Source organism: Doryrhamphus excisus, linkage group LG5 (assembly GCF_037039965.1).
Source record: "Doryrhamphus excisus strain RoL-2023G ecotype Guam linkage group LG5, RoL_Dexc_Guam_v1.1, whole genome shotgun sequence".
Lineage (NCBI taxonomy): Eukaryota > Metazoa > Chordata > Actinopteri > Syngnathiformes > Syngnathidae > Doryrhamphus > Doryrhamphus excisus.
The window spans coordinates 5,946,563-5,967,743 of record NC_136361.1 but is presented as its reverse complement, the minus strand read 5'-3'; the positions used below and the strand labels follow the sequence as shown (position 1 = coordinate 5,967,743).

At 34.8% G+C, this 21,181-nt stretch overlaps 1 protein-coding gene across 8 annotated transcripts in view; it reads left to right on the top strand.

Moving 5' to 3' along the window:
- The window catches only part of slc12a7b (solute carrier family 12 member 7b), a 60,216-nt gene that overhangs the window by 3,689 nt on the left and 35,346 nt on the right, over positions 1–21,181 (top strand). For 2 of the 8 annotated variants that reach the window (XM_058059568.2, XM_058059567.2), the window contains exon 1: positions 8,351–8,700. The exons of 4 other annotated variants lie outside the window; for them this stretch is intronic. In XM_058059568.2, coding sequence (XP_057915551.2) covers positions 8,583–8,700 — 118 coding nt within the window. In that variant the 5' untranslated portion in view covers positions 8,351–8,582. Of the gene's footprint in view, positions 1–8,350; positions 8,701–15,775; positions 16,788–21,181 lie in introns of those variants that run through there. 2 more of the 8 variants (XM_058059572.2, XM_058059569.2) reach the window with 1 other exon arrangement.

Sequence of the window (21,181 nt, the reverse complement as noted above, 5' to 3'; positions counted from 1 at the left end):
TTAAGACAATAAAAGTTGTAAATCTACCAAGACAATTGCAAAAAAAAGTTGTACATTTATGAGGAAAAAAAGTTGTTTTATGAGCGAAGTCTTAAATGTATGAGAATAAAAGTGTTAAATTTGCGTGAAAAATAATACATTTGAGAAAAAAGTTTTATTAAATTTACAAGAAAAAAGTTGTCCATTTACAAAAATAAAAGTTGTAAATTGAATCTGAAGTTTGCAAAAAATATCTTAAATTTCTGAGAAAAGAGTTGGGAATTTATGAGAAGACAATAAAAGACAATTTAAGACAATAAAAGTTGTAAATCTACCAAAACAATTCGTACATTTATGAAGAAAATAATTGTTAATTTATGAGAAAAGTCTCAAATAAAGTATGAAAATAAAAGTGGTAAATTTGCGTAAAAATAATACATTTGAGAAAGTTGGGAATTTCAAATAAAAAAAGTTGTGAATTTATGAGGAAAAAATTGTACATTTGCAAGAATAAAAGTTGTAAATTGAGAGTGAAGTTTGCAAAAAAATGTCTTAAATTTCTGACAAAAAAGTTGGGAATTTATGAGAAGACAATAAAAGACAATACATTAAAGACAACAAAAGTTGTAAATCTACCAAAACAATTGCAAAAAAAGTTGTAAATTCAAGAGAAAAAAAGTTGTGAATTTACGATAAAAAAGGTGTACATTTAAGACAATAAAAGTTGTAAATCTACCAAAACAATTGCAAAAAAGTCATACATTTATGAGAGAAAAAGTGTTAATTTATGAGAAAAGTCTTAAATGTATAAGAAGAAAAGTTGTACATTTGTGCGAAAAAAACTCCAACGCCAAAGGTCACATAAGTCGTAATAAACGAGAAAAAAACTTGTAATATTACAAGAATAAAGTCGTAAATTTACGAGAACAAACTTGTTACAAAGTTGTAACTTACAGGCATTGCCTGAGACAGCTATGAAAAGGGAGTGGGCGGGGTAAGGAAGTCGGAAGTGAGATGATGCTAACCCCATGCTAATATGTTTGGGTGCAACTTCTCTGTTTTGCTGCCATGTTATAAATAAAAGCTTGACTGAAGCAAGAGGAACATTTCCTTCCTTTCGAAAGAACTATGCTCTATTTTCCCTCTGACACGTACGACATGATGAAAAATATTATTTTGACTTTATTCTGGTAAATTGACCACTTTTATTCTCAAAATGTCAGATTTTTTCCCCCTTTTGTAATACAAATGTAAATGTGACTTTAAACAAAGATTAGTCTTTCATCTGTTTTTAGTAATCAACAGTAGAACATAGGTAAGTTTCAGGAAAATATCAGCTCCCGACTACAAAAAGTCATGAGGCACTATCAGGGTCCTCTGGGAGTAATAATGAATCCATGACATATTGTGTGATGTGATCACGATATGTTGGTGTGTTGCAGTTAGAGTCCTGTCGGCACATTATGTCTGCACGCGTGCATGCAAATCCCCGTTTATGAAGGCATGCACCTTGGGTATCATATGCTGACCTCTGCTTTATTTGGAGCCCAGCAGTCAGCACATGGAACACCAACTGGGCCCTGGCATCCACTTTATCTGCTGTTGTGTGACCTCCATATTCCGCACAGAGCTCAGCACTGTGATTGATTAAAGATGCTCATTAAACGGCAAACACATTTAGTTTAATGCTACAAATGCTACAAATATTTCATCTTTGTTTTTAAATAATCTTATACTTTTTTCTCATAATATTTTGGCTTTATTCCCAAAATATTCTACATTTTTCCGCAACCTTTTGCAACTATGCTAACTCTTATTGCAAGATTACGCCTTTTTTTTTTTACTATTATGACCTTATTCTTAACATTACTACTGATTTTTACATTGTTGTTGTTTTCTTTCTTGGCTCTCCAAAAAAATAGCTGAGTTCATCCTTCAACTAACCGCTAACAACACTTAACTGATATTTACAGTGTTATTTAGTGCCCGCAAGGTATGCTGGATAATCAAGCGGCAACTCCCCTATAGACGCTATGATGTAGTGGTATGTTAGTCGTACAATGATGAGCATGTTATCTTTAAAATCAACGCACACTTACACAGAGATGTTTTTTTGTTGCTGCCCGTGCATTAATGGTGCGACCCATTTTTTTTGTTTTTATTATTATTTTTTCACATTTATTGAAGTCATTTCTATTTTTCACACTATTTTTTTGCACTTTTATTTTGTCATATTAAATGTTTAATAATAAAATTTACTATTATTTACTTAATACTTAATACTTAATACTTAATACTTAATACTTAATACTTAATACTTAATACTTAATACTTAAATTTAATTTATTTATTTTTGGACATTTTTATTATTTCTTTTACACTTTTTAAGTAATTTTAAGTAATTGTTTTGTTTTATTTAAGTAATTTAGTAGTTTTTATTATTTGTACACTGTCATTTGTATTTTTGCAGTTTTATTATTTTGTTTTATTTTTATGCTTTTATTTAAGTCACTTTTTTATTTGCCATTTTCAAACTTATTTTTTTCGTTATTTTTTGTTTTTAAAATGTTTTATTTAAATATTGGTTTTATATTTTTATTGTTATTTTTTAAAATATTTTAAGTAATTGTTTGTAATTTTAAGTAATTATTTTATTTTATTTAAGTAATTTATGAGTATTTATTATTTGTACATTGTCATTTGTATTTTTGTAGGTTTTTTCTTTTGTTTTAATTTTATTTAAGTCACTTTTTATTTGTCATTTTTAATGTATTTTTTTAAAATGTTTTATTTAAATCGTTTTTTTCCACTTATGTTCTTTTATAATTGTATTTATTTGCAAATATGTATTTATTTACAAATATGTTTTTTAATTGTCTATACTCTTTTGAAACATTGGACATAATGACATGTACAGTATGCATTTTAGAGTAATTTATGAAGGCACTTTGTCAAGCAAATTCATAGTTTTTAGGGTCCTGACCCACCAGGTGAGAACCACTGATCTCGTCCAACTCCGCCACGAATAAATTGCAAATGGTGATGCGTCATTTTGTTCAGAAATGATAAGTGGTTAGTATGTTTGTATGTAAAGAATGTGACAACAAGCACAGCTGTAATATATAAAATATCCTCACACGTAATCCTTGAGGATAAAGTATCTTATTATAATCAGGAATGTACCAACAGGTCTAAATATATACATTCCTATAATAGCCGCAAACGTAATAGTGGCATTTGCTGTTCTATGTTAAGGACAAATCAACACTGGTAAAAAAAAAAAAAAAAAAATAGGGGACCGGGTAGCGTTCCTAGGCTGTGCCATCATTGGGTATCGGATGTCGGAAGTGTGTAAGGAGACGTATTGTGTTCCGCTCGGGTCTGAATGAAGACGGCGGGGGGTAACCCCTGCTGAAATGTGGGAATCAAACGCCAGCGTGGTGAAACTGGAGCCTTGTTGGGCTCGTCGGGAGTCGTCCGCCCCAAAAGGGGCAAAATCCATGAGTCAGCTTCTGTTTTTGAACGGAGTCGCTACATCGCATAGAGCTTGTGTCAATCATGATGGTGACGGGAGGAAAAGAAGCAACCTACAGAGGAGACTTTTAACATTGAATCAGCTGATAGAACAACATTGCCCCCTGCTGGCCAGAAATAATCATTTTAATTATCAATTGAAATATGGACTAATTCGAATGAATCGACATGTCATTGAACGCCACATGAACAACAAAATCCAGTTTGTTTTTTTTTTAGCTTGATTCCCGGTCCACCAGATTAGTTGAATATTTGCAATATGATATATAATATGTTTCAAAAAGATTGGTGTGTTTACAAAGCTCATTCAAAATGGCACGAGACCTTATAGGCGCCACTAGTTGAAGGAATGGCTGTAATTTCGTCTGCCGTCCTCTAGAGGGCGTTGTTAGTTACCCATAGAAAGATGTTTCTTTCAGGACAGTCCCTACAACGTATTTCATTATGATTATTTTCATTTTCTATTGTTTTACCAAAGTACTCGTATTGAAATCAGAATATGTATTGATAATTAATTAATATTTTTTTAATTTAAATATGCAAATATCCTTCACTTTCAGCCTCAGAAATTAGTTTTGTCATTTATGAAAGCAAATTGAAACAAGCGTTATATTCATCGACTAAGAAAATAATAATGGTTGTATTTTTGTGTGGGATTATTATTATTATTATTATTTTGTGTTTGTACACTTATTTGACCTTTTACTTCAAATAAAGAAATTAGAAATGTGTTGTTTTTTTTAAAAGTCCGATTAATTGAAAAAAATTATCAAATGATTGTTATTAAATTAATCATTAGTTGCAGCCCTGTTTTATTTAATTAAAGTATATTTTAAAATAATACAAAAAATAAAATTATATATGTTATGTTTAAAAAATACCAAAACAATTATTTATATATATATATATATATAATTGTTTTGGTATTATTTTTAAACATAACATATATACACAATTTTAAAAAATATATATATATAATGTTCTTGTATTTTTTTAAACACAACATATATACACATAATTTTATAATATATATATATATTTAATTGTTTTGTGTTTTTTTAAATAACATATATACACATAATTTACAATATATATGTAATTATATACATATAATTGTTTTTGTATGATTTTTAAACATAACATATATACACAATTTTATTTTTGTTGTAGTATTTTAAAAAATAAATTAAAAATAATACAAAAACAATTATATTTATATATAAAATTCAAATAATATAAAATTTTTACTATTTTAAAAAGATGTATATAAAATATACTATGACAAATTATGTTATGACAAATATATTTCAACAATATAATTAAATTAAATAAAACAGGGCTGCAACTAGTGTTTATTTTTATAATGAATTTTCAGTTAATCGGATTAATATATATATATATATATTATTTCTAGGCTCATAAAACGATATGATTGGCCAAATCACAGTGTTTTCTTCTTAATATTAGATATATTTTTAAGCTTTAGAGCTTCAAACACGGTTTAGAAAGAATGAAGAGGACCATGTACCATGTAAAGTACACAATCACTAGTACTACACTGCATTGTTGGAACCTCATTCCTAAAAATAGATTTTGTTGATCTGGCCTTGATGTATTGACTGTCCCTGAGGTACTCTGCCCGTCTGGCCACTTACTCAGACCATAGTCGTTACGTCACTGCTCGACCGCTGTGTATGGATGAGAGTCGGCGTCCACGAAATCCTGGTACACAAAGAAAGATAACTGAAGTGATTTTTTTTCCTGCTTAAAAAAACATTTATGTTGGGAAAATCCTGATGCGTGTGAATGCGTGTGATGTGAAACATAACACCAGCTTGTCTTGTGGCATTTATCAAATTAGCACACCACAAATTATGCTCTCTTCCTGGAGGCAATTAAAAATCGATTTTGCTCATAGAGATGTTAAAGTGTCTTGCATTTGGCATCTCTTTTGTAATACTACAGACACAACTGGAAAAAACTAAACGAGACGGGATTTTAGCATTAATTTTAAGAAAAGTACAATGGAATAAATATGATTGTACAAACAAAAATGGAGGTGTGTTTTGAAATATTTATGATCCTGCAAATTGATGCTAAATGATATTGAGAACAAATAAGATAAGATATGCCTTTATTCTTTTTTTTACATAACATATACACATAATTTTATAATATATATAATTATATACATATAATTGTTTTTGTATTATTTTTAAACATAACATATATACACAATTTTATTTTTTGTATTATTTTAAAAGAAATACATAAAAAATAATATATACAATATATATATATTTAAAATAATAAATTTAATTTAATATTTATTTTTTTAAATAATAAAAAAATTAATATAATTAACATAATATAAATATAATATAAATATAATGTACAATTTTTACTATTTAAAAAAATATATAAAATATTTTGTTATGCTATGGCAAATTTATTACAACAAAATACTTAAATTAAATAAAAGAGGGCTGCAACTAATGTTTATTTTTCCAATATACTACTAATGTTATGATAATACACATATAATAACTAATGTATAATAATATGTCATAATAATACAATACTTCCTTTTAATATGTCATCTTTCACTGTGTGAAGTTGTGGAATTGCCACCTGTGACATGTATTTTCTCACAGGTAGTCTGTCATACTGTCTGTGAAACGTTTGCAGCATTTCTGGAAATGCTGGCTTTGGAAATGCAGCAGATGCGAAAACCCAGATGGGAAAACTGTGTCCTGATACACGGCTCGGTTATTGTCATAATAATCATTGAACAGATCTTTTTCACAACATATGCAGCATTTCCTATGACAAGTTCCATCCCAGGTTTGGTTAGCGTTTCCAAGAAAGAACTCTCATCTGTCCTCATGATCCTTTTGTCTTCTTGCTGCGCCTCTTCCTTTCCTGTTTCCTGTAGCCCCCACCCTTGTGTTGACTTCATTGATCGGGTATGTCGTCATGCTGGAGGGGGGACTAAAAGGGAATAGCGACTCGCTTGTTCTTGATAGCCCACCGTACCCAAATGAGAAAACAGCTGAGTCAAAGAATTCGACTTAGACTGTCCTTCTCTGTCCCGCGTTCCCTCAGGCCGTTTCCCATCACGCAGCAATGTTAGACGACTTTCGTGGGAAACCTAAGACTAAAAATATTTCTCTGTGTTCCCCGAGGAAATGGTACATTGTATGACGGTCAGCTGATGATGTTGCTGTTGAAGGATGCTCACACATGCATGTTAGGTTAATTGCCATGCGATTGGCTGCTGACCAGTCCAGGGTGGACCCCATCTCTCGCCCAAAGTCAACTGAGATATTCTACACATTTATTGAAGTCATTTTTATTTTATTTTTTTTACATGTTTATGGAAATTATTTTTATTTTTCACACTAATTTTTAGATTAAATGTTTAATACATTTTAATTTATTTATATTTAGACATTTTTATGATTTTTTTTACACTTATTGAAGATATTTTTGGTTTTATATTTTTGTTATTTTAAGTAATTGTTAGTAATTTTAAGTAATTGTTTTATTATTTGTACACTGTCATTTGTATTTTTGTAGTTTTATTATTTTGTTTTATTTTTATGCTTTTATTTAAGTCACTTTTTTATTTGTCATTTTCAAACTTATTTTTTTCTTAATTTTTTGTTTTTAAAATGTTTTATTTCGATATTGGTTTTCTATTTTTATTGTTATTTTTTATTATTATTTTAAGTAATTGTTAGTAATTTTAAGTAATTGTTTTATTTTAAGTAATTTATTAGTTTTTATTATTTGTACACTGTCATTTGTATTTTTGTAGTTTTATTATTTTGTTTTATTTAAGTCATCTTTTTATTTGTCATTTTCAAACTTATTTTTTTCATAATTTTTCGTTTTTAAAATGTTTTATTTAGATATTGGTTTTCTATTTTTATTGTTAGTTTTTATTATTATTTTAAGTAATTGTTAGTAATTTTAAGTAATTCTTTTTTTATTTAAGTAATTTATTAGTTTTTATTATTGTACACTGTCATTTGTATTTTCGTAGTTTTTTTATTTGGTTTTATTTTTATTCTTTAATTTAAGTCACTTTTATATTTGTCATTTTTCAACTTATTTTTTCATTATTTTTTTGTTTTTAAAATGTTTTATTTAATCGTTTTTATTTTTTACACTTATGTCCTTTATAATTGTATTTATTCGTCATTTTTAAAATTGATTGGTCCTTTTTAAAAATACAACTAAATGTCTTTTTTTCATTTTAATTATTTTTAATTTAATTGTTTTAAATGTCTTGGACATTATGACATGCACAGTATGCATTTTAGAGTAATTTATGAAGGCACTTTGTCAAGCAAATAGCTTTTAGGGTCCTGAAACACCAGGTGAGAACCACTGATCTCCACAGACCCCGCCACAGATTGACCAAAGTCAACTGTGATAGGCTCCAGCATAAGGAAGTGAGAAAAAACTGCATAGAAGATGTCTGGATGGATTCATTTGGAATCTTGACTGCGGGACTTTGGATGAATTTTATTTTTTTATACTGCCCCCTCCGCTTGACTGCATGTGGAATCAAATAACACCGCATAGGAAGTGAGGAAACGTTATACGGCTGGTGTGTCCCCCCCGGTTCAGGACTTCCTCCTTTCTATGAACAAAAGCTGACATTACTGACAACCGCCCTTGGGCACAGAAAAAAAAAACAACCCAAGCTTCCATGCTTTCCTGCTCACAAGCATACATGTCATGTTTTCTGCAAATGTGCGTGTGTGCGTACTGCCCCCCCCTTCCACTCCCACCCCAAAGGGGCGGGTCATCCCTCGACTTCCTTATTTGGATTGTGTGATCGGGGGTCGCTCGGCATTGAACAGTGTCCCGTTGGAAGACACAAAACTTTAAAAGACCTGACATGAACCCACGACTTACACCGAGTGATTAGCTGAAAGCACAAAGAGTGAAAACAGCTGGACGAGGAAGAGGAGAGAGCGGCGTCAAGCCTGAGAGACGTAGAAGGAGATAAGGCTGTGGAAACAAGGAGACATTGAGAGGAAGCACATGGTGTAAAAATGCCTACCAATTTCACGGTGGTCCCGGTAAAGGACAGCTCGGAAAAGGCGAACGAGACCATCGAAGAGGAAGAATGCAATGAAAACAATGAGTTGAAAGAGGATGCGGACGTTCCAGGTGAGAACAAATGTTCAAAATTCTTTTGAGGGAAAGACCTTGTGTGTAGATCTTCCCTCCACATCCGTGCCACCATTTCTATAGTTCTGTATTTAAAAAAATATATATTTTAATTTTAATTTTTTTTATTTTATTTTATTTTATTTTTTTTATTTTTATTTTTATTTTTATTTTTATTTTTATTTTTATTTTTATTTTTATTTTTATTTTTATTTTTATTTTTATTTTTATTTTTATTTTTAGATCTTCCTTCCACACCCATGCCACCATTTCTGTAGTTCTGTATTTAAAAAAAATATATATTTTAATTTAATTTTTTCATTTTTTCATTTTCATTTTTATTTTTTATTTCTTTTGGGGATTTTGTCCATTATCCACAATTCTTTATTTGAAAAATGATCTTGCTGTGCATTCTAAAAACAAGTTAGTACGAGCTAGCTAAAAATGCACATCATTGGGACATACTGTACCTATTTTGTATCTTAAAAAAAATCAAACAACATTTTATTTCTGTATTTTTTAACATATCTGATTATCTCCAATTCTACTCAAAGGACCCGGCTGTCCAGTCACAGGGTATTCAAACATCTTATCCAAACCCGAACGTTACACGGTCGCATTCCAACACAACACTTGATAAGCAAACCTGGGACCGAAATTTCACTTCCATTCCTTTTGACTCATTCATTCATTTATTTTCTACGGCTCATCCTCACGAGGGTTGCAGGGGATGCTGGAGCCTATCCCAGCTGTCTTCGTGCCAGAGGTGGGGTACACCCTGGATTGGTTGCCAGCCAATCACAGGGCACATATAGACAAACAACCATTCACACTCACATTCACACCTATGGACAATTTGGAATCACCAATTAACCTTGCGTGTTTTTGGAATGTGGGAGGAAACCGGAGTACCCGCAAAAAACCCACGCACCCAAAACTGTAATTGAACCCAGGTCTCCTTGCTGTGAGGTCTGCGCGCTAACCACTTGTCCGCCGTGCAGCCCTTGACTCATTACCGTATACAGTATTGTGATATATCGTGATATATCATATTGTGAGCCGAGTATCGTGATATGTATCGTATCAACAGATTCTTGCCAATACACACCCTTAATGTTTTCGATACTGATTACTGAAAGAACGGGAAAAGGTAGAAACAATAGTTTTTTTCTGATGAAAGAGTGGAATCAAATGGTTTTTTTTGGTGGGTTCCGTGTTCATTTAGCTTGAGAACACAGTATTCCGTGTGCCTTGAAAGATTGTCAAAATAGTTCAAAATGCTTAGTAAATGTTACATTTGTTCACTTCCTGCTTTCCTATTATAATTTAAGTTGTATTTTTTTATTTTATTATATTTTAAATTGTTTTAGTTTTATTTGATTATTTTTACTTTATTTTATTTCATTTTTACAAATTTTTTTTTAATTTTTAAAACATTTTTTATAATTTTTTTTGTCACGTACCAAAGTACATGGTGATATGACCATTCAATGACATCATGGGTACCATAGTAACTGTCAATATAGTTAGATATTATATATATATATGGCCGATACTGAATGTATGGCTGTGATTGAATGTGTTAATAGTACAACTGAGTTAAATGTGTATTGTCCTGGAAAACCTGTTTATGTTTTTAACAAACTTCCATCCAACCTATTTGGCCAGATTGTTGCCAGTGAAGTCGCTGTTTTTATAGCACTTCTCATTGGGTTGATCTCCGTATTTAATGTGCGCTTTGGTTGTGCCACAATTATCGGCTTCATGCTGGGAAGGATTTTTACAGACTCCCGGTTAGATAGAGAGAGAGAGAGCGGTATTTTATGAGTAGTACTGCTCCATGCATGGAACTCCAAGCAGCAGTGGGAGTGTCACGTCCCAGTGGGTATTCACTGCATCACAGAAACAACATACTATTTTCAGCCCACTGTTTCCCGTCATGTATTCAAGGTTTTTGTTTACGATTCTCGAATCCAAGAGTCCAAACAACAAAGCAACCCTCAGACAGTTTGGAAGTATTGGGAAGAGTTTTTGGCTTCAGGAAAGGGGGAAGGTTTGAAAGCATGTACTGCTCGTTAAATAGCAGTTACTGCTATTGATTATCCTGCTGGCTGGCGTCCCGTTGGTTGAGTGGGGGGAGGTGAGACACCGCCCTCTGTGATGCATGCACAGTTTTTCCTCCAGTCTGACTTCCCTAACTTTTGTCTAATTTCTCCTTTTTATACAGTAGTTAAACGCTTAGCTTTTGTGCCTATTTGGTTGTTTTCGTGGAGAAATACTGGTGACGTGATTGAACGGATCTTGTCAAGTCTTATTAAAGGCATTAAAAAATGATGGAAAAAGTGACTGAGATCTGTTGCAAGGTAGTTTCCCACTGCTTTTTTTAGGGTTTTGAACAAGTATTACATGTAGGAATGGGCTGGTAAGATACTCTAATGGTTTGATAACCTTGAACAAAAAGTATCATGGTTTCACAGTATTAGAAAACAGCTCTAAAATGTATGTTAAGAATACTTAACCGGCCAATGCCAAAATGCCAAGTTACATGTTATATATGGTAATGATAATGGTTTAATTTCATTTGAACATGCATTAGAATACAATTGAATGCATCATATAATCAGTTCACAGTTCCACATGTCCAAAAGGAGTAGGAAGAAGCAAAGCTTATTAAATCCTACCCCTCCATCTGGTACTTTTACAATCAGTAAATGTTACATTTGTTCACTTCCTGCTTTCCTAATATAATTTAAGTTTTATTTTTTATTATTATTTTTAATTGTTATTATTTTAGTTTTATTTTATTATTTTTTACTTTATTTTATTTCATTTTTTAATTTTTTTAATTTTTTAACATTTGTTCACTTCCTGCTTTCTGAACATAATTAAGTTTATTTATTTATTTATTTACTTTATTTTATAAATTTTAATTTTTTATACTATCAAACTATTATTTTATATTTTTATATTATTTTTATGGTTCTTGTTTTTAAAATGTATGTTTTGTAATCAAGGAATTGTGTACTGAGGAATGACATTCAAGAGCACTAGCCATCGAGCTAAAAACCCTGACCGTCGTCCCGATAATCAGCGTGACTCTTAAGGCGTCTGGCAGTGAAGTTTACCAACGTACTCTTGAGCAGCTGCACTAGCTAGCATCCGATACATATGTAACCCTGGATTCATTTGTAAGAAAAATTCACAGGAGAAATTCAAGCAGCATGACACCCAAGATGACCCAAGAAAACAGGAAAAACTGGTATCTTATTAATAAATGAATTAATTAGTTCATTCAGTTAATTAGGTAAGTACAAACTATTAGTCATGGCAACTTTAAGGAAATAAAACACATGCATAAAAACCCTGCAGCTTTTGCTCCTGTACACATTGGAGGAGGGGATACAGACTAACATCAGTAGGGATGTCCGATATTGGCTGTTTTGCCGAAAAACAAATATGCCGATTATTGTCCAACTCTTAATTTCCGATACCGATATCTGTAACATGACATAGCTCCTGTGGTGGAATGAATAATATGTGTTGTTTACATTCATTCATTTATTCATTTTCTACTGCTTATCCTCACGAGGGTCGCGGTGGTGCTGGAGCCTATCCCAGCTGTCTTCGGGCGAGAGGCGGGGTACACCCTGGACTGGTGGCCAGCCAATCACAGGGCACATATAGACAAACAACCATTCACACTCACATTCATACCTATGGACAATTTGGAGTCGCTAATTAACCTAGCATGTTTTTGGAATGTGGATGCTCTGACTCGGGTGCTGTGAGGCCTGCTCGCTAACCACTCGGTTGCTGTGCAGCCAGAATGAGTCTATATTATATCTCATTTTCTTTTATTATGACCAGTACATTTGGCTAATATGAGTGTAAAAGTGACTATAGGGGTGTTATTTCACGTCTAGAGGGCTCTAATAATGTTAAGAACCATTTTTAGACGGTTTTCTATGCTCTAAATTCATTCATTTTTTACCGCTTATCCTCACGACGGTTGCAAGGGGTGCTGGAGCCTATCCCAGCTGTCTTCAGGCGAGAGGCGGAGTACACCCTGGACTGGTCACCAGCCAATCACAGGGCACATATAGACAAACAACCATTCACACTCACATTCATACCTATGGACAATTTGGAGTCGCTAATTAACCTAGCATGTTTTTGGAATGTGGGAGGAAACTGGAGTACCCGGAGAAAACCCACGCATGCACGGGGAGAACAACAGAGCAAATTGACTACTTAGTTATGTGAAGTATTGTAACCGAGACAGTATATGTAAACCCGAAAAAAAATGTCACTTGACTTGGAAAACAACCCGCACATTGTAGTACTCGATACATTTAATGGCTGCTGAACCTACAACCCAGTCCACTCAGGCTGTCTTGCATAACTGACTGTGTTGTTTACTTTTGGGTTTAAGGTCCTTGGGTATCATTAAGTGCATCACACACACACACACACAGACACTGCAATAGCAACCATCTGACATGGAACCAAGTGCAGCTTGATACCATTAAATCCTTCTTACTGCGTGATTTGATCGGCCATCTTAATGCTCGGGCCTTCACACATCTGTCAGTTTCAGGATAACCTTCAGCAGATGATCAGTTGATTCTCACACACGATGACCAGGACTTCCATCCATCCATTTTCCTCCGCTTACCCGGGTCCGGGTCGCGGGGGCAGCAGTCTCAGTAGGGAAGCCCAGACTTCCCGGTCCCCAGCCACCTCCTCCAGCTCCACCGGGAGGACACCAAGGTTGTTCCCAGGCCAGCTGTGAGACACAATCCCTCCAGCGTGTCCTAGGTCTGCCTCGGGGCCTTTTCCCGGCTGGGCATGCCCGGAACACCTCACCAGGGAGGCGTCAGGGTCCATGTCCTAAGAAGCAGATTTTTCCGCCGAAAACCAGGTCGCCCAGGCACCCGCCCTTGACCGCCCCCGTAGGTGGTGGGTCTACAAGGGGGAGAATCCGTGAAGGCCCGACCACCAGTCGCTCGCCTGTGAGCCCCTACCCCGGGTCTGGCTCCAGGGTGAGGCCCCGGTATCCCAGATTTGGGCGAGGTACGGTTCGTCCTCTTTGTTTTTTTCATAAGGGTCTTCTGAATCACTCTTGGTCTGTCCCGTCACCTCGGACCTGTTTGCCTTGGGAGACCCTACCAGGGGCACTCGGGCACTCAAACCCCTCACGGAGGGGCAACAACTTGTGCATTCACTTAACAGTTTCTGTATTCTCTTTGGCCAATCAAAGTCCGACATGGAGGCGTGTTCTGGCACCTGAGTGGTTTTAAAGCTGCTTTCACGTCCCAGACCCTCGGATCATGTCTCGGTGTCTCGCCTCACGACTGCAGCAAAAGTCTGCATTCAATTCATTCGACTCCATGGCTTTGGAGCCGAGTCTTGCTCTGCGTTGTAGCCCCGGTGTGACTTGTGTGTTTTATAAAAAGTTCAGGATTAGCCTAATCTGGTTAAGTGATTAGAGCCCACTTCACATGGTTTTACACAGACAGATTAACGGGCTACTAAAACAAAGGCAGAGGTCCTGAAGTATTCAGGTACTTGGGTTTTGGCCCACATCTTTTGGTTCTTTCATAGGTGATAATGCATTCCGAATGAGTTGACATTTGGGTTTGTAAACCAATATTAGCGCATATGCTCCTATAGAGCAGCTACACACAATAACCAGCAAACACGAAGCATTCTAGTTCCTCCAGAATCTGCACCTATTCGACTGTATTTCTTTTGATTTTGTGGTTCCTGTGAAAATAGTTTGTTTTAATGTATTCCACCCACAACCCGCCTCCAGGCACGCCCTTCTGGTTTGTGATTCTAACTGTTTAGGAGTTGAGTTCATATAAAGACTTCCAGTTTGTGCCGCCGACTTTATCGGAGTTCATAATTTATCTTTTTAAAATGTCGGATTTGAAATTTTCGGCCATATGTGTTGGATCCTGAATCTGATCCGGAAGTGGATACTGTACAGTCCGAAGTTTCTCAATAAAAGAGGTTTGTCGCACGTACGTGGTACGTAACTTTAGCATTTTAGCGTTAGGTTTTTTTATGTTTTGCGGGACTACCAGTGTGTTAAAAAAACTCAGAGCCACTAATTGTGGTTTGAAAAGGCTATTAGCAACCCCGCTTCCTCTATGCTATAATGCTACAACTAACTCTAATGCTAATGCTACAACTTACTGCTTGCACTTCAGACTCTCCACACATTAGAAAGGTGCAGGGCTTCAGCAAGTTTATAGGCTAGTCCAGCTACATAGTGACCCACGTTCACAAAACAGTCCAGTGTGAAATGTCGTTGACGGATTAAAATCCATTTCTTTTGCTGGTAGGGAATCAGCAACTCCAACCACTTCTGCCTGATTTTAGGAATTGTAAACAAATTTAGCTCGCTTTTCGGAGCTTTGCTAGCAAGTAAACGATTGGGGTTGGGCGAAGGAAGCAGTGCTTAGGGGAGGGCAGAGAGTTTACATATAAGGTCCGCCCCTCTGTGACATCACAAAGGGACAGTTATACCACGCCTTTTGAAACCGAGCGTTTTGAGTCATTTTAGGGATCACTTCCAAATGCGAAAACCTTATTATATGAAACTTTGGCATGGTTTAACACGAGAATACAACATTCTAACTACATTTATAGGTCTGACAAATGGGAAAAGCATCATAGGTCACCTTTAACATTCCATTTGAAACTTTTTGATTGACTGTCGTTTGACATGTTGTTTAGTTGATGTTTGCTAAATACAAGGATGAGTTTTCAACCAGTCATGATGACATATATACATATATATACATATGTATATATATATCACTATATTGACAATTATTATGGTACCCATTATGTCATTGTATGGTCATATCACCTTGTACTTCGGTACGTGACAAAAATAAAATAAAACGCCAAAAACAAACAAAAAAAACCCTTAAACTGAATTAAGAAAGCTGGAAGTGAACAAATGTATCAGTTATTGATTGAAAAATAAAAATAAAAAAAATAAAAATAATGATAAAAATAAAAATAATGATAAAAATAAAAATAATAATAAAAATTTAAATAATGATAAAAATAAATTGATAAAAATAAATTGATAAAAATAAATTGATAAAAATAACAATAAATTAATAAAAATTAATAAAATAAAGTTTTTAAAAACTTAATAAATAAAATTATATTACGAAAGCAGGAAGTGAACAAATATAACAGTTACTGATTGTAAAAGTACCAGATGGAGGGGTAGGATTTAATAAGCTTTGCTTCTTCCTACTCCTTTTGGACATGTGGAACTGTGAACTGATTATGTGATGCATTCAATTGTAATCTGATGCATGTTTAAATGAAATTAAACCATTAACATTACCATAACATCCAGTCTAAGCGCTTATTTACTGTTGGACCGATTGATTGTCCATCTCTACCTATGCCACGTGAAGGTCACATTGTAAATTGAGTCACGAAAACCTCTCCTCTGACATAACCACACTGGATTGAAAACAGGTGTTAGAGAATACGGAGAACCAGGACTTGATAATTTGGTTGACCCCACATAGGAAATGGAATCAGTAATTTGTCTTCCTAGTTTTATTCCATGTACACGCCCATCCTTTCCTTTTCACTCCCCTCACTTTCTTTGCTCCTCCCACTCGGCGTGCGCAAACACACACACACACACACACACACACACACGCTTGTGGAAATGTGTGTGTAGCAGGGATCAGAAGCTCGGGGAAGCAAAGGGGAAGTGTGCGTGAGGGCGTGCGTGCTGATCTCCGTGGGGAGGGCAAGGGTGCTTTGGTGCATGGCTGTCGCTGTCGTCGTCATCACAGGTCACTTTACACACACACACACACACACACACAAATACACTGTCACAGAAATAGCTGATCCTCACATTATCCACACAGCGCTGGCAGCATTCCTGACTTCTGCACCTCACTAACATTATCGCTATACTTTGGACCCGTCATTACTGGAGTTCCCTAGGGACCACTGTTAGGACCCCCCTCCTTTTGTGACCCCTTTTAAAACCCCGCTCCTCAAAATGGAGCACAGGGGAAGCTCTCGTCGGAGGGGTGAGTTTATTTATTTCATTTTGTAGTATGATTTTTGTATTCTCACTCTTGGTACAAAGTACTGTATGTTGTGTATAGTTTTTAAATTTGTCAGATTATGTTGGATTTCTTGTCGGGATATTTTATTGAAAAGGGCTACGAGCCGGTGTGTTGTGTGAAGTGATGGAGCGTAATAAATCAATATGAATTATGGCAGCGCCACTGCATGGGAGATGTAACGGAAAGTTGACAAAACATGCTTGCACGACCATGTTGCGCTAGTTTCCCTTGCTTATGCCCATTTCTATGTTGGTATCTTCCGTCTCTGAGTTGTCGCATTTTTCCAGTGACAAACTAAATCCTCTGTACTTGTTGTACTTAGCTATGATTTGTGATGTTTTTGTCTGTTTTTGCTATTTTTAATGAATCAGTATTAGCATTAGCATATAGATAGACTTTCTTTATTGTCATTGCACAACAACACAGCAGTGAAATTGCCAACGAAATGTTCCCGTATAATAATAAATAATAATGTGGAGAATAAATAGATGACATCAAATATGAACAATGCACAGCGTTTGTACAAATAATTTAAATAATTTAGAATAAATAATTATAATATCTAATACATTTTAAAATCCCTCAAATCATTTTAATGGTACTGATTTTTGACTTATACCAAGGCGCTATATGGTCTCTAGCGTCCGTCCTACCACCCATTCTTGCTTCTGTACAATGTGCCGCCATGAGCTAACTCTAACAGCGTTAAGGCAGCTTACAGAATCGTCACAGTGCACAGCTTAGTTGTTATAAATAGGATGCCTGGTCATTTATTACCACCGTGACCAAAGAAGCTGACCTAACCATTACCATAATGTTCCCTCTACCTGATGACAGGACCGTACCAATCAGTAATCAGTAAGAACCAAGCCGATGGTGACCTTTTCAGTGGCTCCTTCAATCAGGACCCAAAGCGCTGATGTCATTTAGTATGACGGTTCTTCATTGTCCGACCGGTATTAATCAGCCGATTAATCCATCAGACCCCAGATGACACACATCATTTTTTGAGATACACTTTATTGGATATGTTTGCATTATATACTGCACATTGCAGATTTGGAGTACCTGAGAGAATATTGTATTGAGCAGAATATATTGATAAAATGATTAAATGTTTCCTTTACACCCACCCAGTCCTTGATGTGTAGAGTGTACAGCTGTGGCCAACAGTTTGGGGGGGGGGCTAACTTTGATGTTGCATGAACTTTTATATACTACTACTTTTTGTAGGCTTGTGATCCGGCCAAAAATGGTAATGGTAATGGTAATGGTAATGGTTTAATTTCATTTGAACATGCATCAGATTACAATTGAATGCATCACATAATCAGTTCACAGTTCCACATGTCCAAAAGGAGTAGGAAGAAGCAAAGCTTATTAAATCCTACCCCTCCATCTGGTACTTTTACAATCAGTAACTGTTACATTTGTTCACTTCCTGCTTTCCATAATATATTTTTTTACATTATTATTATTATTTATTATTTTTATTATTTTTTATTTTTTTATTTTTTTATTTTTTTATTTTTTTATTTTTATTTTTACATTTGTTCACGTCCTGTTTTCCTAATATAGTTTTTTTCTTTTTTTTTCTTTTATTTTTGTCGCGTACCAAAGTACGAGGTGATATGACCATACAGTGACATAATGGGTACCATCAATGGCAAAAACCCCCCACTAATGAATAATACTGGAACAATTACAACAAATACTGGAACAATTGAATGTTCAGCAGTAATTTTACAGTGCAAAAATAAAGTCAAAATATCAAGAGAATAAAGTTGTATTTTTAAAAGAAAGAACTGTTTTAATTATTTGGAAAATTAGGTTGGGGAAAAGTTATTTATATATATATATATATATATATAAATTATATAAAAGTTATGGTAATAAAGGAAAAATATTATGCGTGCAAAGTCATAATTTTATGAAAATAAAAATTAATAATAAAATTATTAATAAAAATTATTGCTAATTTTTTTTAAACAAAGCATTTTGGAAAAGCAGTCAAATTGTGTGTGGGGGGAAAAATAGCAAAGACAGAAGTTCATGCAAACTAGCATCGTGTAGAAGGTGTTTTGCATGTCTTCGCCTCACTGCAAAACACAACTTATTTCAGAGAATAAATTTTTTTTTTAATTTACCAAAAAAATCTGCAAATTTGCAATTGCTGAATTGTGAATGTGATCTGTATGCTGAAATGAAAATGAAAAGTTAAACAGTAGCATTGCCGAAGCTCCAAATTGAAGTCAGAACTCTATATACGGTGTTTGCCCTGTGATTGGCTAGTCTGTTGGGTTGTGCTTCTCACAACCCTGAACAGGACAAGCCGTATGGCAGCTAGATGGGTTGATGGATTTAAGCTGGTACTATTATTGAAACTGATTATTTTTGGTGTGTATACATTTATCGACCATGACTGTTTTTTTTAGTGATGTAATGACAAAATGATACATGATACATCAGGGTCATGGGAATGCAACAAGACTATATTTTTACATAACAAAATATAGGACTGAACTTGGACTTGTTTTTAATTCATCCGAGTCATGAAACAACACAGGGAATGAAATGTTCCTAACTAAAAAATAGATTACCATATTTTCTGGACTATAAGTCACACTTTTTTCATAGGTTGGCTGTTCCTGCGACTTATAAATGAAAAAACTGTTTATGTTACATAAACACTGGACACCTTTTCTGTTCATGTTTATTTTTTGTGTAGCTGAATAAGCATTGTGTTAGCATATCTTACACCTATTCAGCCTGTTCTCTATTCTTTTGTTATTGTTAGAACTTGCCTTCCAAGATGACGTAATGTCTGTTTTGGTCACGCAGTTTGTAAAATAAATTACCTGCAAAAAATGCAAATTATAGTCCAGTGCGACTTATGTATGTTTATTTTCTACGTAATTATGCCTTGTGCGACTTATAGTCCAGAAAATACGGTAGTTAGATTTTTACACTAAGAGAACTACATTTCTCGTTACGCTTAGAGTGCAGAACCAGGAAGTATTGCATTTCTGAAAAAGCTGCGACTATTACGCAGCGATTGGATTTTAATCTGACAAAACTTAAGTAAGTTTAATCAATTGTAGAATAACACCACGGAAGCTGTTGACCTCAGATGGATGGGGGGTAATAATTCTCACTGCCATTTTCATGAGTATGTGTATTATCATTATCTGCCCTGTAAACAGAAATACCATCACGTGTTAGTCTCGCGGGATCTCGTGACACCATTACTTATCGTGAAATTCTTCTGAGTCGATGTCAGATGTGTACAGTAGCAGTCAATGAAATGAACGTATGAATGAGGCCAGTTTTGTCAAAAGAAATGTGGACCATGTCCCCTAGGACAATTTGCTACAGAACATTGAAAGCACACACACTCACTACACACACATATATTGACATTTCCACACCAAGTCACAATTGGGCAGATGCTAAAAAAACAGGAAACATTCACAAGAACAGCGCTACTCCAATATGAACCCAATTAAAACGAGATAAGATTAAACGCTATAATGTAAACAGCATTTTATTCATTCATTCATTTTCTACCGCTTTTTCCTCATGAGGGTCGCGGGGGTGCTGGAGCCTATCCCAGCTGTCTTCGGGCGAGAGGCGGGGTACACCCCTGGACTGGTCTGCAGCCAATCACAGGGCACATATAGACAAACAACCATTCACACTCACATTCATACCTATGGACAATTTAGAGTCGTCAATTAACCTAGCATGTTTTTTTTGGAATGTGGGAGGAAACCGGAGTACCCGGAGAAAACCCACGCATGCACGGGGAGAACATGCAAACTCCACACAGATATGGCCGAGGGTGGAATTGAACCCTGGTCTCCTAGCTGTGAGGTCTGCGCGCTAACCACTACGTAGACCGCCGTGCCGCCCGTAATTACTTTATTTTAAAGGTTATAGTTTTGTTTTGTTCTTCACTTTTCTGTGTACAGAAAGCAATTTAATATCTAATATAATCATAACTTGTACTTGTACGGTGCAAAAGTACTGGGTATTACCGTGCATTATTGACTTTCTTTGTGGTGCAGTAACTCTGGTATTTGTCTTCCACTGAGAGAATTTCTATTTGCATGATTTACACGTGGCTTGTTTTCACTCCGAGCGCTGATAAGCTTGGTTCAACTCCAGGTCAAAGAAGTTCTGAGTTGTTTTTTTCCTCTATAAATGAAACATTTAAGATGCAATTGTACTATAGTCTTTATGGCCCTACCTTGAAAATGTATATTTTGGACATTGGACACACTTAAAGGGGAACTCCGATTTTTTTTGCTGATATTGTTATTGTAGCAGCTAACGCGGAGTACTACTATATTTTT